Source organism: Malania oleifera, chromosome 7 (assembly GCF_029873635.1).
Source record: "Malania oleifera isolate guangnan ecotype guangnan chromosome 7, ASM2987363v1, whole genome shotgun sequence".
Taxonomy (NCBI): Eukaryota; Viridiplantae; Streptophyta; class Magnoliopsida; order Santalales; family Ximeniaceae; genus Malania; species Malania oleifera.
The window spans coordinates 87,462,163-87,479,383 of NC_080423.1; the positions used below are offsets into that span (position 1 = coordinate 87,462,163).

The window sequence follows — 17,221 nt, forward strand, 5'->3', positions numbered from 1 at the left end:
GTCTCATATCGATTTTTCAGGATATGTTTAAGTCATTTAAAAGCTTTTCAATGAGCATATTATCGGATGACTCGAGATAACAATTTTTATTTAAATCATGAATTTAAGATATGGTTACATGTATTACTGTCGTGAATATGCTACATGATTGCATGCTAGTCTAGAATGCCACCGGCATGGCGGATGCAATTGATGTGTATTGCATGCTGGTAGTAGATATAGGTTCTCGTGTGTTTTCAACTTCTTATAAATGATCTATTTCAACCTATCAAGTGCAGATTTTATGGGGAAACATCCAATTTACAGACGGCATGATGCCAAAATTGCGTTAAAATTTTTCGAAGTCCTAAACAAAAGATAGGCTTAGTTTAACATTAAAATATTTTTGAAAGGATGAGTGAAACTAAGGAATCTTAATAAATGAGGTAATGTAGACTTAGTTCATTTAGAATGAACATTCATTGATATGTTTTTGGTACGGTAAGCTTAAAGCATTCATTGCCATGCCAAAATCATTGATAATATTATGTACACTTGCCTGAGGATTTGAAAATTTGAAAAATGCATAAGTTGAATATATACATAACTCATAGGGAGCATCACTTTCATAATTATTTAAATTAAATGCTCTCATCATCTCATAACGTTCATGTCCAAATGCCTTGATGAATAACAATACTACACTGAACTTATCCACTGTTCTCTGCAATTCGTATTCCAAATTTAATATATGGTTACATGGATTACTGTCGTGAATATGCTACAAGATTTCATGCTAGTCTAGAATGCCTCCTGCATGACGGATGCAGTTGATGTGTATTGCATGCTGGTAGTGGATATAGGTTCTCGTGTGCCTTCAACTTCTTATAAATGATCTATTTCAACCTATCAGGTGCAGGTTTTATGGAAAAACGTCCAATTTACAGACGGCATGCTGCCGAAATTGCGTTAAAATTTTCCAAAGTCCTAAACAAAAGATAGGCTTAGTTTAATGTTAAAATATTTTTGAAAGGATGAGTGAAACTTAGGAATAATAATAAATGAGGCAATGTAGACTTAGTTCATTTCAGAATGGACATTCATTGATATGTTTTTGGTCTGATAAGCTTAAAGCACTCATTGTCGTGCCGAAATCATTGAAAATATTATATAAACTTGGCTGAGGATTTGAAAATTTGAAAAACGCATAAGTTGAATATATACATAACTCATTGGGAGCATCACTTTCATAATTATTTAAATTAAATGCTCTCATCATCTCATAACGTTCATGTCACAATGCATGGATGAATAACAATACTACACTGAACTCAATACTATCCACTGTTCTCTCCTATTCGTATTTTGAATTTAATATATGGTTACATGGATTACTCTCGTGAATATGCTACATGATTTCATGCTAGTCTAGAATGCCTCCTGCATGACGGATGCAGTTGATGTGTATTGCATGCTGGTAGTGGATATAGGTTCTCGTGTGCCTTTAACTTCTTATAAATGATCTATTTTAACCTATTAGGTGCAGGTTTTATAGGAAAACGTCCAATTTACAGACGGCATGCTGCCGAAATTGTATTGAAATTTTCCAAAATCCTAAACAAAAGATAGGCTTAGTTTAGTGTTAAAATATTTTTGTAAGGATGAGTGAAACTTAGGAATCATAATAAATGAGGCAATGTAGAATTAGTTCATTTAGAACGGACATTCATTCCTATGTTTTTGGTCAAGTAAGCAAAAAGCATTCATTGTTGTGCCGAAATCATTGGAAATATTATATACACTTGGCTGAGAATTTGAAATTTTGAAAAATGCATAAGTTGAATATATACCTAACTCATAGGGAGCATCACTTTCATAATTATTTAAATTAAATGTTCCATCTTCTCATAACGTTCATGTCCAAATGCTTGGATGAATAACAATACTACACTAAACTCAATACTTTCCACTGTTCTCTGCTATTCGTATTCTGAATTTAATATATGGTTACATGGATTACTGTCGTGAATATACTACATGATTTCATGCTAGTCTAGAATGCCTCCTGCATAGCATGTAACTGATGTGTATTGCATGCTAGTAGTGGATACATGTTCTCATCTGCCTTCAACTTCTTATAAATGATCTATTTCAACCTATCAGGTATAGGTTTTATGGAAAAACGTCCAATTTACAGACGGCATGCTGCCAAAATTGCATTAAAATTTTCCAAAGTCCTAAACAAAAGATAGGCTTAATTTAATGTTAAAATATTTTTGAAAGGATGAGTGAAACTTAGGAATCATAATAAATGAGGCAATGTAGACTTAGTTCATTTAGAACGGATATTCATTGATATGTTTTTGGTCCAATAAGCTTAAGGCATTCATTGCTGTGCCGAAATCATTGAAAATATTATATACACTTGGTTGAGGATTTGAAAATTTGAAAAACACATAAGTTGAATATATACATAACTCACAGAGAGCATCACTTTCATAATTATTTAAATTAATTGCTCTCATCATCTCATAACGTACATGTCCAAATGTCTGGATGAATAAAATTACTACACTGACCTCAATACTATCCACTGTTCTCTGCAATTCGTATTCCAAATTTAATATATGGTTACATGGATAACTATCGTGAATATGATATATGATTTCAAGCTAGTCTAGAATGTCTCCTGCATGGCAGATGCAGTTGATGTGTATTGCATGCTGGTAGTGGATATAGGTTCTCGTATGCCTTCAACTTCTTATAAATGATCTATTTCAACCTATCAGGTGCAAGTTTTATGGGAAAACGTTCAATTTACAGATGACATGCTGCCGAAATTGCGTTAAAATTTTTCAAAGTCCTAAACAAAAGATAGGCTTAGTTTAATGTTAAAATATTTTTTAAAGGATGAGTGAAACTTAGGAGTCATAATAAATGAGGCAATGTAGACTTAGTTCATTGAGAATAGACATTCATTGATATGTTTTTGTTCTAGTAAGCTTAAAACATTCAATGCCGTGCCAAAATCATTGAAAATATTTTATATACTTGGCTGAGGATTTGAAAATTTAAAAAAAGCATAAGTTGAATATATTCATAACTTACAGGGAGCATCACTTTCATAGTTATTTAAATTAAATGCTCTTATCATCTCATAACGTTCATTCCAAATACCTGGATGAATAACAATACTACGTGGAACTCAATACTATCCACTGTTCCCTAATATTTGTATTCCGAATTTAATATATGGTTACATGGATTACTGTTGTGAATATGCTACATAATTTCATGCTAGTCTAGAATGCCTCCTACATGGCGAATGCAGTTGATGTGTATTGCATGCTAGTAGTGGATATAGGTTCTCGTGTGCCGTCAACTTCTTATAAATGATCTATTTCAACCTATCGGGTGCAAGTTTTATGGGAAAACATCCAATTTATAGACGGCATGCTGCTGAATTGCATTAAAATTTTTCAAAATCCTAAACAAAAGATAGGCTTAGTTTAATGTTAAAATATTTTTGAAAGGATGAGTGAAACTTAGGAAAAATAATAAATGAGGCAATGTATACTTATTTCATTTAGAACGGACATTCATTAATATGTTTTTGGTCCGATAAGCTTAAAGCATTCATTGCCGTGCCGAAATCATTGAAAATATTATATACACTTAGCTGAGGATTTGAAAATTTGAAAAACGCTTAAGTTGAATATATACATAACTAACAAGGAGCATCGCTTTCATAATTATTTAAGTTAAATGCTCTCATCATCTCATAACGTTCATATCCAAATACCTGGATGAATAACAATACTACACTGAACTCAATATTATTCACTGTTATCTGCTATTCGTATTACGAATTTAATATATGGATTACTCTCGTGAATATGCTACATGATTTCATGCTAGTCTAGAATGCCTCTCGCATGATCTATATGGATACAGTTGATGTGTATTGTATGCTAGTAGTGGATATAGGTTCTCGTGTGCCTTTAACTTCTTATAAATGATCTATTTCAACCTATCAGGTGCAAGTTTTATGGAAAAAAAGTCCAATTTATAGACGGCATGCTACCGAAATTGCGTTAAAATTTCCAAAGTCCTAAACAAAAGATAGGCTTAGTTTAATGTTAAAATATTTTTGAAATGATAAGTGAAACTTAGGAATCATAGTAAATGAGGCAATGTAGACTTAGTTCATTTAGAACGGACATTCATTGATATGTTTTTGGTCCGGTAAGCTTAAAGCATTCATTGTCCTGTCGAAATCATTGAAAATATTATATACACTTGGTTGAGGATTTAAAAATTTGAAAAACGTATAAGTTGAATATATACATAACTCACAGAGAGCATCATTTTCATAATTATTTGAAAAAGACATAATTAGGGATTCGTCTGGACATATAGGTTGAAATGTCATTGTAGAAAAGATAAAAGAAAAGTGGAAAAAAATGGTCTATGCACTAGATCACCGATAAAAGCGCCTAGGACATTTTATTTTACATAATTTTCTCATCTACCGAACAAATAACCAATTTCATGTCCATTTGAATGACATATTTTACTTAGTTATAATATTTTCTCATTGAGGTTTGAAAAGATACACACTTGCTCATGTCAGTTCATGACCTTTTTCTCTATGAATCTTCCCATTTCCCTCCTTTGCAAACCCCACAATCATTGTTTAGAGTTTTATTTCAAGTAGAGCAATAATGCTTGTCTACGAAATAGTAAAGCATGCTAATTGGACACGTATCCCCGGCTGGATTTATTCGCTGCATCCCCTTCCCCATGCAATGCTAATACCTCATTATGCAAATCCCCCATAAACTAATCTCATGTTGCGTTCCAGAGCATGCATTTTACATCTTAAGTTTAGATTTAAATGGACTTCAATAAATTTTAATATAATTTTATGCTCCTCGTGTTTCGAGACACTTTAGACTTGAATTTACATTGAATTTAAATAAAATTTAATATTAAATTGTATTAAAATTTGTTCAAATCCATTCAAATGTTCGAAATTTATGCTCTCGAATGCAACGTTACATTTTTCATTATTGATATTACTAATGTACATATTATGTAATATGCATGATTATGAAATTTTTGCCAATTTGTTATATCATATAATTATTTTTCCTGATTATACTTAGCGTCAGCTCTCCTCGATTTGATATACTAAATTTTTTTTAATGATTTAATTTGTAGGATTCGCGGCTATCATAACATCAGCATGTTGCCATGCATGCATGCACTACAGTCGTCAGATGCAACTTTTGACTATTTCTTTATAATTTTTATTGTTATTTGAACAAATGGAGTTTTTGTATTTTAGTTTGAATTTGTATTAGTATTTGTATTTGAATTTTGAATATTTTTAAATAATTTTTGTTATCTGAACATATGTTATTTCTTCATGTTAATTGAATTTGTATTTAAATTTGAAATTTTGAATGATTTACGAATTTTGTAGTAATTATGGTTTCAGTTTATATATTCGAAAATGTAATTATAGATTTTTATATAAGAATTCATGATTAAATAAAATTAGTATAAAAGGTTGTTTAATTTTTTCTAATTATTAGTGAAAGATTCAAATTTGTCACTAATACCGCTCCTATTAGTGACGAATTTTTTATTCGCCAATAATATTATACTAGTAGTGACGAATTTCTAATTCATCACTAATATCATACTAGTAGTCACGAATTTCTAATTCGTCAATAATACAATACTAGTAGTGATGAATTTCTAATTCGTCACTAATACCTACTAGTAGTCACGAATTTCTAATTCGTCAATAATACCATACTAGTAGTGATGAATATCTAAGTCGTCACTAATACCCTACTAGTAGTAATGAATTTATAATTCGTCACTAATACCCCTACTATTAGTAACGAATTTCTCTTTCAACACTAATACCCCTACTATTAGTGAAGAATTTGAGTTGAACCATTATATACTATATAGTGACGGTGTTAGGATTTTAGTTACGGATTTAATCTGTCACTTATACTCCATTATTAGTGACGAAAGTTAAATTCGTCACTAAAAGTTAATAGTAACGGCATATATAGCAACTATTTTAAAACCGTCACTAATTCTCATACATTCGTCACTAATATTCGTCACTAATAATATTAGTGACGAATTTATGACTATTAGTGACAAATTTTATCCGTCACTAATACCCTGATTTTTTGTAGTGAAAGTCTGGGCCATCAAACTTTTCTATTCCAGATGCCTTTTCCGTTTCCTCTACTATTGCTCCCACTCGAACCTAATCCTAGGCTCTGATACCAGTTGTTGGGAATTACAAACAAATTCCTGAAACCTGTGAGAAACAAAATAGAGAAAGAATACATGCCAAAGAAAAATCAATCACACACACAAGACAATATTTACGTGGTTCGGAAATTTTGCCTATGTCCTCGGAGTTGCAGGTATTTCACTACTATCATGAAGAAAATATAGAGAGTGTAGCGGTACAATGCTCTCTCTCTCGTTCTCTCGCGAAGTGTGACCGCATAACCCTAATCACTGAAAAACAATCATTTTATATGTTGGCACAGGGTTCCGAATGGATCTACAAGACACGCACAAGGCTCATTTTATATGCTACGGCTTGAGCCTTATGGCCCAAGCCTTCGCTCCATGGACTAAGCCTTAGGATAGAAATCTCTCATTAAAAAAAGGTCGGGTCATCATCCAGATTGAACGCACTAGGCTCTACAAAAGCCCAACATATACTTCAATGTAGGTGATGAGAATGAGCGAATGAATATAAGAGACTCGGCCTAGGAAAAGACATTAGATGACACCAAAAATTAAACTAAAAAAATTTACAAAAAAAAAAAAAAGAACCTCCAGGTTTTGTTGTGTAAAGCCCTAGACAAAATAGGGTGTCTACGAAACCTACATTAATTCAAAGATTACGAATCATAAATTTAAGTCATTAATATTGATAATAAATTCATTACATTTCTGAACATTAATTCTAATAATAAATTTAGCCTATATATGTACATTAAAGACCTAATTTTATAATTGATCAAAATTTTTTTTATAATTGACATTCTTTTCTTATGTTTGCCTGCATTGTCGCCTAATGATTAGGTGACCTCTTTCGCCTAGGGGGCTTTTGTAACTCCTTTGGTCTTGACAATAAATTTCTTGCCTTGCCTAGTGACCATACGATCTCCCAGATGGTTGTACGTATAGTCTTCCTTGCAATTTACTAGATCATTTGATGGTAAATGCTTTACCTTGCATAGGTAACTATCATGTGTCCAAACAACACTCAACATTATCGTTGTTCAAAAATATTTGAAAAATGAACTGATCTAAAAAGTTGAATAAAAAATTTGATTAATCGATTTGTTTGACTCAATTTTAGTTTAGATTTTTTGCGGTTTTTAGTTATCGATTTGGTTTTGATTTGTATTGATCCCAAATCAAAAGTTATCCAAACCAAACCAATATACATATTTATTTATAACATTATAATATATATATTATATAAATATATATAATAATATAAGTTCTTAAATTGAAAATCAAGATATATGGGTATGTTTTATTGATAGTTTACTAAATATAGTGTGAGGCTAACCATACCAAATCAAAACTCAAAAGAAGAAAAAAAAAAACCCCATACCCTAGTTCACAATGTCTACTTTTTCTCTTTTCATTCTCTTAATGCTCTAGCCTTCATGCTCCAACTGCAACCACCCTCCCTTTGTTCTAAATATCCGCCAAGTTGTCCCTTAGATCTTCCTTGTTGTCCTCCATGTTGCCACAATTGCGACTATGCAAAGTCGTTCTACCACCTTGTCCTCCTTTGCCTCGTGAACTGCTCTGATGACCTCAACCTCTTCATCTTGACCATCCTCAAGCCCCTCTTCACCATAAAAGAATTGTAGATTTTGCCTCAAATCTCCGTCACATCCTCCATAACCCCACTACCTATGAGGCTATGACGACACCAAGCCCTTCTGCCGCCTCCTCCTCCTTCTCCTTGCCAAATGCTCGAACAACCTTGACCTTTCCATGACTGCCCTCAAGTCCCTCTTCACCTTAAAAGACTTACAGATCTAGTCTCAACTCTATTTTTTCGATCTTCAATTCATTGCACAATTGTTTTTTGGTTTGAATCAGATATCTGAACCTAATCATGGATTAATCGTGTTGTCGGTTAATTGAAGTATTCAATTTGATTTCAATTTGTAAAATCTCTGAACTGATCGATAAGACAAGTTCGATTTGGTAAAAACAAGTTCAGTTTGGATACGCAAATCATGAACAACTGTATTCTTCATGTGTCTCCCCTAGGCAACCTCTCGTTATTTTTCTTAAAGCAACATTGTGTAAGCGACTCACTTTGCTTGTCCAAGTGATTGCTGTAACCAGTCAATTGTTATTATATCCTATAGATAAATAAAGACGGCACACCTAAGGAGAAAGTAGAACAAAACAATGTTACACAAGACAATAAAATTAAAGGCTAGCGTTTACATGTACTGAAAAATCAATTCGGGAAGTGCAATTTGAGGCTTCACTCGAGTTGTAAATCTATCCAACTAATGAGATCACGTGGTATGCGATGGTTGCAGCCGGTGGCCCATAGCATTGCTCTAACCGTGTGGTCTTACATCATGAACCAACCAAGATGAATGTAGTTCTGATGGTGGATGTGCAGGGGTGACCCAGTTTATTAATTAGCTGTGAATGGAATTAAATGAGCCAAAGCCTTCTGCAACCTTGTGGCCTTGCATTCAGAGATGTATGAATTAATTAATTAAGATTGAAGGGCACCCCTCGCCTAACATATCCATCCTTCCTTGACCTGTCAATACCAAATCATGTAAAGCGTCTTTGTGTAGAAAGGGACCTCACTCAACCTCATCATTGCCCCCTCATCTCATTTATTCTTCTTCTTTTCTTTTTCTTTAGTTTCCTCACTGATTCTTATCGAACTGAAAACCCTCCACTCCACACAAAGCTTTGATGAAGTCCGCCCGGCCAAACGCTGCCTAATTTGAACAGCTTAGTAGGCCAAACTACTGCTAATTTGCCATGCTTTTGTAATTAAATATACAAACTTATAAGTTTATCTACTGAATTAAATTCAACAGTTTCATTTTGTAAGTATATCGTGCTTTTCCTTTTAAGTTGAATAATATTAATGACAACTCGACTAGAGGTAAGAGTGAAACTAGATTTATCCTGATATCTTTCATGATTAGATCTCAAAACTTTTATTTTGTGGCTTTCGAGTTTGAACCGTGAGAGGGTGACAAATGATGTGTGATTGGAGATGGACAGTATTCCATTGCATAATAAAAAGACACCCAGTGAGCTTCTAATTAATGAATTCCTTGATTCTATGCCTAAGGTTCAATTTTGAAATGCAACATAAAAATTTGAAATTCTAATGTTAAATAACTCAATTCAGGAGATGACACATGAACATATATAGTATGAGGAATGGAAGAACAAAGAATTAGAACACAGGAAGTGAATGAGAATGAATATGAGATTAGAGATAGACGATGTTGATCTCCCCAAACCTAGTACAAGACCTCCGGTGAACCTATCGTAGAGCTTAAATTCTAATTGCTAGAATGCTCTTACAGAAAACTATTCCTCTAATCCAAAGTTGTATGTCACATAAATGGACCAGTGGATGAGAAATGAAAGATCAAAGAATTAAAGGCTGAACAAAATCGTGAGAAGAGGTATATATAAAATGAGATGTAGATTATTTCCCGTTGTGTTGTCCAAATCTAATAGGTGTGTAAAATAAACTCCGTTTCTAGAATCAAATTTGAAACATGCATCTAACATAAAATTTCAAACTCTAATGTTTGATTTGTTGAATGTCTATTCTTAATAAGAGATTAATTATAATAAGTTAATTAGAATTAGCTGCACAAAAACTATGTCAATGATATAAAGCAAATAACAATGTCAAATTTTTTATAAGTACACAGTAAGAAATAGATAAAAAAAATAACTATTTTCAAATTTTATCATAAAAATGTATTTTTTTTAATAAATCTTAAAATAAATAATAATAAACATACAAATAATAATTATTACTTATATCCTCAAAATATTTATTATATTTTATTTTTATTCTAGAAAATAATTATTTCACAAAAGCCATGAAAGCAAGCATATATAATTTTTTTTATTTTTTTTTCTAATAGCTTGGGAACTCTAGTTATCATCGCGCTACTTTGGACATTATGGTGTAGGACCAAAGCAGTGGGAGTGAAAGCCGTCTAGTCATTGACACATCCTAATAATTCACCTAGATAAACTCTCAAGAAAGAATTGCACTCGAATCTTGGGATTACTAAAATCACAAGTTAGCAACATAAATTTTTTAGTGGACGAGGAAGGGCCGAGAGCCGACGGAAATCATATCCAGCAACGAAATATATATATATATATATATATATATGGGAAGAGGACAGAATAAGACCAGCAGTTGCCATCCACATTAATGTTGGGCAGCCAATAATATTACTAATTAGCTAGTTATGTGGGCAGAGGCATAGGCTGGCAGAACGTCCAAACTGCATGCACACGGGGGGATCCTGGTTGGATCCAACTGGTTTCTATTGAATGCCATGGTAGCCTACAACATGTTATTATCATATTCATTATTCCTATCTCATTAAATTGAAAAAGGAAAAGGGAATTATAGACCGAAAGGGGTGGAGTTTGTCATGAAAAACCACAACGAAATCAAAAAATGAATAAAAAATGGAGGAAAAAAAACAATGCATGTAATACCAAATTTATGAGATTCGATAATTTGCCTAAATCTTCAAAGTTACGTCAGGTCATCGATCTCACTACTCAACAATAAGTACAAGTAGAATGCCCTAACCTCTTTTCCTCTCACCGTATTCAACTATTTCCCTCACCTCTCGAGAAGCCATAGAAAAAAGTTGCATCTATAATATTGCCCATGTAATGCTTTGTGTACTAGCAATTTGACTCCATATACACCCAGTATTTGAATTTTTTTTTTTTTTATAATCCGAAAACTTTAATCACCATCGCGCCACTTTGAATACTATGGTACGGCACCAAATTCAGGAGGTGAAAACTGTCCACCCATTGACGCACCCCTGATAATTCACTGGGATAAACTCTCAAGGAGGAATTGGGTCACCAAAGTTATAAGTCGCCCTTACCATTTGAGTCAGCCCAATTGTACTAGTGTTTGAATATTTGTACTCTTTCTGGAGATGTCCCGAGGGCTACATCCTCTGAGGTTTCAACTCAATCATATATATATATATATACATATATATGGGTGAGAAATAGTTGAATTTTATTGTGTGTTTTCTTATATTTGTCTATGAATCTTGAATTTTTAAGGGGAGAAGGTTGCACAATTTTAAATCTGTAATTTATAGAATTTTAATATTATTTATCTACCTTTTCTCTCTCAGTTGATTTTTTATCAGTAAGACGAGGTCTCCTTAATATATACTTCCTTTTCTCCAATTGTGTACCATTTTTCTTTTTCTCTCTTGTAAATTTATACATGATGGGATTTTGACAAGATTAATTTTCATATGAGACTTTGACAATTTATTTTCTCTCTCCTCTCTATTTGTTATTCTGTTTTAGTATGTATTATAAATGTGTTGTATTATTATTAATTTTAAGGGTAAAATTTTAACATCTCAAAAGTTTTTCAAATATGACACTTCTCCTCCTGTGTTTTTGAGAACTACCAAAAAACCCTTGATGTTTAAATATGTCGATAGTGTGAACCTTTCACTAATTTATCGTTAATCAACTGTTAAGTATATGTAAAAAAAATAAATTTTAACTCTTACAGAAGTAATATTTTAAAATGATATCAACTTAAATAAGTTAAATTGAAGAAATTGGTTAGTGCAATGTTTTGAAAACTAAATAAACGAATTGGAAAAAAAAATCAATTCTCAAATTAAATGGTTTACTAATCGAATTGCTTTGAATCAGTCAATTGATATAAGTATGACAAAATAATTTCATTACTATTTTAAATTTTTAAATATATGTAAAAAATAAAATTACTTATAAATCATAAAAATACCTAGTAATTATAATGCTATAAAATATTTTTTCTAGATGTAATTTTTCATAAATTTTTAATGGCTAAACACATCATAAAACAAATAAATATAATTCAATATATTTAAATTCAAGTAACCCATCAAATTTAGTGTTAAGAAAAACATAAACTAACCCCCAGGGTGTGGTTCAGGTGGTAGTGCAGGCTGCGGGAGTGCCTCTTATGAGGTCAGGTGTTCAAACCCTCCCGGGTTCGTTTCCGCCCCTGGATTCCTGAAATTTACCTCCCTTTGGAGTTTTGGGGTCGGCTACAAGGGGCGCGGGATTAGTCACATGGACCGTAAAATGGACACGTGGAAATCCGGTGAGTAATCCAAAAAAAAAAACATGAACTAAAATTCTAAAATTTATACTTCATAGATTAAAATTACAAAGTTGAATGTTAGTTGTTTTGTGTGTGAAACGTGAGTACCAAATGGATAAAGAATACTCAAATTTATATTAATAGGTTGACCTATGATCTAACCAATTCTCCGATTTATTCTAATTTTATCAAAGTTGTTATATTATCAAAGATTAGATTCAACCAAATTCAAAAAGTGAGCCACAATTCAACCAACAGGCCAATCTGTGTTAATTTTTAATTATATTTTATGTTTTAAATATACATATTTAGTCATTTAATTTGCATGAAAATTACTTCTTTGAAATAATACTTAAATTATGTTGTCATGCTTATGTCAATTGATTGATTTGAACGGTCAGACAGGTTAACTTGAGACCTAGGTGTCCAATTCACTGAAACATTCAATTTCAAATCATATTCTACGTAACTGAATAATATTTCCAATTTAATTATTAAATTATTGTCATTTTCTTAAATTATCCTCTCACAATTGGACCAAAAAAAAAGAAAAAAAGTCAAAGGGTAGAATTTATTTTTTCACATATACTTAACGATTGACTAATGGTCAACCAGTAGAAGACTCATTTTGTCAATAAGTTTACACTTTAGGGTATTTTTGATAGTTTGATAGTTTTCTAAAATATAAGGGATGGAGCGTCATTTTTAGAAAACTAAACCCTCAATTAACTGTAGCAAATGCTTTCATCAATTCTACCATTATAGCTATGGTAACCATGCAAAAGCTATTGAGCCAAAAGAATACTATCTTGAATATTTTTTTTTCCCTTTATAAGGGTAAGAATGCGAAATCGAGCACTTTCATTCAAGAAACTCGTAATGTAATTTGATAAATAGTTCAAGAGCAGCATTACTTTGGCAGCACTGTCCTTAATGCTAACAATGAAGTTGTCATCTTCCTCATTGTCATGGTCGTCATCAAGGGATATGGATTTTGTTAGTCAGGTCAAGAAAATAACCACAGTTAGTGCAGTTCAATTCAGTAGAATTTAATCCAATTTTGTCTGAATTTGACTTGACCAAGTAAACATCCATTGGTAACACTTTATCCTAAAATTTCATATATATATATATATATATATATATATATATATGAATAGTTACAATCATAATCTTAGTTTTACTACATAAAATAGATTTTATTAGATGCCAAACAGGGCATAGCTAGCAAAACTAGGGCTGAATATTAACATATTTATTTGCTCTTCCATTAATTCATCCACTTGTCATCAAGAAAAAATTCATACAGATGCTCAAATTTTAGTGAACATCCCCTGAAATATTTGAGGTTGATTGATCAACTATTGCCTTTATTCTTTTAGAAAACTAATGAACATACAACCATTCCCAGTTGCCAATTCTACGTTCCCAAACCTTCCAAACAGGTCCTAATTAATATAAACAAATTAATTTCTTAATAATAATTGAAATGGGTTTCCTACAAATTAGTCAATTTGTTTCATATTTTTTAAAGACTTTCTATGATTTCGGAAGCAATCTTGATTAACATACATTACTATGAAAAAAATTTAAATAAAATCCAAACATCACAGTCCAAAGGAGTCAATTTCCAGCATTAGATACCTAAAGAATAAAAGAATAAGATAAGTTGTAGGATGACACTGGCCAAGTGACGAGAGGAAACTTCAAGGGGCGGCAGCTGCCATGATCCAATCTGTATTTATCTGGTTCCGGTTCATGCTCTTTAATTGTTTTCCCCCAGAAAAGCATTGTGTTCCCAACCATATTTTTACTTTTCTTATTTTATTTTTATTTTATTGGGCACAAATACAGTCGAATTTTTGGTCCCAAGCCTGGCTAAAGGAGGAGGGTACGGTTAGGTAGCTGATAACCAGTGTAAAATTTGTCAGATCACTATGATATGAATACTTAACAAATAATTGGTGGAAAATGATTCATATAACCGGCCTCACTTAGTAGGACTTGAGGTTTGGTTTTGTTGTTGTTGTTGTTAGACACAAAAACAGACAATAGCCCATTTATATAATTTTTATTTGTTTTAGTTAAATAAATTATAACATTTAGGTTGGTTTTGATTTATATGAAAATGAATTCAACTCCATGAAAAAAATAATTTATATTGTATTTTATCCATGTTCAAATAAATTTAGACTATAATTCGATCAATAAAGAGGGTATGTGTATTTCCATTATTAGAAGAACATATCAACCCCATATCTTATTAAAATGCATTCGAATCTTGAAAGAGATGGAAAAAGTAATAAAATGGAATTTGAATCCCAAAGTGTAATAAAATGGAAGTTAGACTATGTCTTGTTGCGTAGGCTCTGAGTAAAAAAAAAAAAAAGAAGTAGAAAGAGGAGCTAGGAAGAAGAAGAAAAAAAAAAAAGAGAGTTGCAGGAAAAAGTTATAAATAAATATATCTTAAATAATTGTCTGAAGTCCTCATTTTTTAAAAATAAAAATAAAAATCTATCAACTATAGAAAGTTCTAAATACCTATGTGTGTGTATATTAATTAAAGGAACTGGGAGCAGTATTCAACATATTGTGCTTTCTCTCATTGTTCTTAAAATTTCATTCTTTCAACAAGTTTAGGATTAAAAGTCTTATTAACTAATGGGTAATTAGTAAATCTATGGTACTCAACAAATATTCTCAACTCCTCCATTGTCTTCTTTAAAATGTTAAATTCATCTGAAACTTGTAAAATATTAGGGGAAAGGAAAAGAAAATATATATAAAAAATTCCTTTCAATGTTTGATTATTAAGGAAGTAAGAAAAAATATGGTAAACTAATGAAGAAAATGTAATTTCACACATCATTAATTGACATTTTATTTTTCGTCATTTTCTAAAGAAATTAAGAAAATTTTTAATCTTTTTCATACAATTTGAGATGCGGAGAAAATAAAATAAAGCCTAGATTTCCTTCTTAATTGTTTTCCTTTTCTTCATTTTTCTTTCTTTAAACTAAAAATCAATTCAAACAAAGTCTGAAATTATGAGTTATGAACAAAAATTTTCACTTAAAGTAAAGTTAAATTTACTAATAAAAAATATTTATTAATATTTGAAACCATCAAATGATAGGAACTTATATCATTCGCACAAGATAAAGTCATACCTTCTCAAATTTTACTTGGAGAATTTGTCAAGTATTGAATTCTTACTTGGTTGTTTTAATTGTAAACTTAAAATGGTAGAAGACCAGAGTCTCCTCTTAGTTAATTAATATTTTATAGACCTACACCAGTTGTCCCTACACGGCTACACACAAAAACACCGTATCTAGAGGACCTGGCCCTAGGCCCTACGATCGCCCACGTCAGCACAGCCAAACAATCTCCACCGTCAAGTGCAGTGATTGCCCTCCCCATTCTCCTTATTTTTCTATAAAAGCCCAATCAACCAGCTCTTGCAGCATGCAAAACAGTGCACATACGTGACCGATTCAATCTCCTGTTTGACTCATTTTTTCTTCGGAAGAAAATGGCAACTCATACCGTGGCCGAGTCTCTAATATCTCCGGCGGAGGATTCCGCCGGCGACAGAAACCGCGCTACGGTGGAGGAGCTGTACGAGGCCTTGACCGGAGGCGAAAAGGAGGGTGTCGGCGGAACTCTGGCTGCGGACCTGGAGTACTGGTTCCACGGGCCACCACATTGCCAACACATGATGAGGGTGCTCACCGGAGGAGGAGGAGGAGAAGCGGGTCGGGTCGGGTTCCTGTTCGAGCCGAGGAGGGTGACCGCGATCGAGGACGGGCGCGTGATAGCGGAAGGGTGGGAGGGAGCCCACGCCTACTGGGTGCACGTGTGGACGCTGAAGGACGGCGTGATCACGCAGTTCCGGGAGTACTTCAACACGTGGCTGACGGTGAGAGACCTGAGGCCTGCCGGCCGGTGGGAGATTGGCCACGTCGACAGCCCCACAGTCTGGCAGAGCCAGCCCCGGCAGCTGCCCGGCCTGTCGATGCCGGGCCTTGTGCTTGCCATATGAGAGAGAGAGAGAGAGAGAGAGAGAGAGGGGGGGGGGGGGGGCTGGCTGGGAGCTCAAGTGGATTAATGTTTGTTGGGTACTTAATTTGCTGTCTATAATTGAATAGATTTTAGGCATCTTAATTTTTAACTGTAAATCTGAATCAGAGATCGAGAAAATAAAATAAATGGAATAAAAGCTTCATTAATCACTTCTTGGAACTAGGAGAAATGTTAACGTGGCCGTCGTGTATATATTCAGTGAGGGAAAACTGTTTTCTTTTTGGGTGTATTCTTAATTTTTTTTTTCAAAAAAAGAAAGTAATTAAAATACAGGAAATTACCTTTGATTTTTCAATTAGTTATAAAAAATTTGAATGTAAAAGTTAAAGTTGATGTTTTTGTAATTGTTTGAAAATGAAGAACACTAATAAATTATTTTTCACAACAAAAATGCTGAAATACAATTTCGTTTTCATGCATGCAACAATGCATAGAAACGTCTTGTCATGGGCATTCACTGCAGTCCACACACAACCTGCGCCTATTCCCTTTTCCTGTGATATTCAAGGAAAAGGAAACCAATTAAAATATGCATGTTTTTGGTGACAAGACAAGCAGAAAGGGTATATATATATATATATATATATATATATATATATATATATATATATTAGGATATTTATGAAAATTCGACTTTTTTTCGTAATTAAAGAATCATTTGATATCACTATAAAAAATGAGAGAAAATTA

At 32.7% G+C, this 17,221-nt stretch overlaps 1 protein-coding gene across 1 annotated transcript; it reads left to right on the forward strand.

The window, feature by feature from the left end:
• The first annotated feature begins 15,914 nt into the window (after positions 1–15,914).
• On the forward strand, positions 15,915–16,693 carry LOC131159980 (wound-induced protein 1). The gene has a single exon (XM_058115239.1). It carries the CDS (start codon positions 15,981–15,983, stop codon positions 16,488–16,490), a length of 510 nt encoding a protein of 169 aa, XP_057971222.1. The 5' UTR covers positions 15,915–15,980; the 3' UTR covers positions 16,491–16,693.
• The last annotated feature ends 528 nt before the right edge of the window (positions 16,694–17,221 follow it).

Coding starts and splice junctions, on each gene's coding strand:
- LOC131159980 (XM_058115239.1), top strand. CDS start 15,981: ATGGCAACTCATACCGTGGCCGAGTCTCTAATATCTCCGGCGGAGGAT.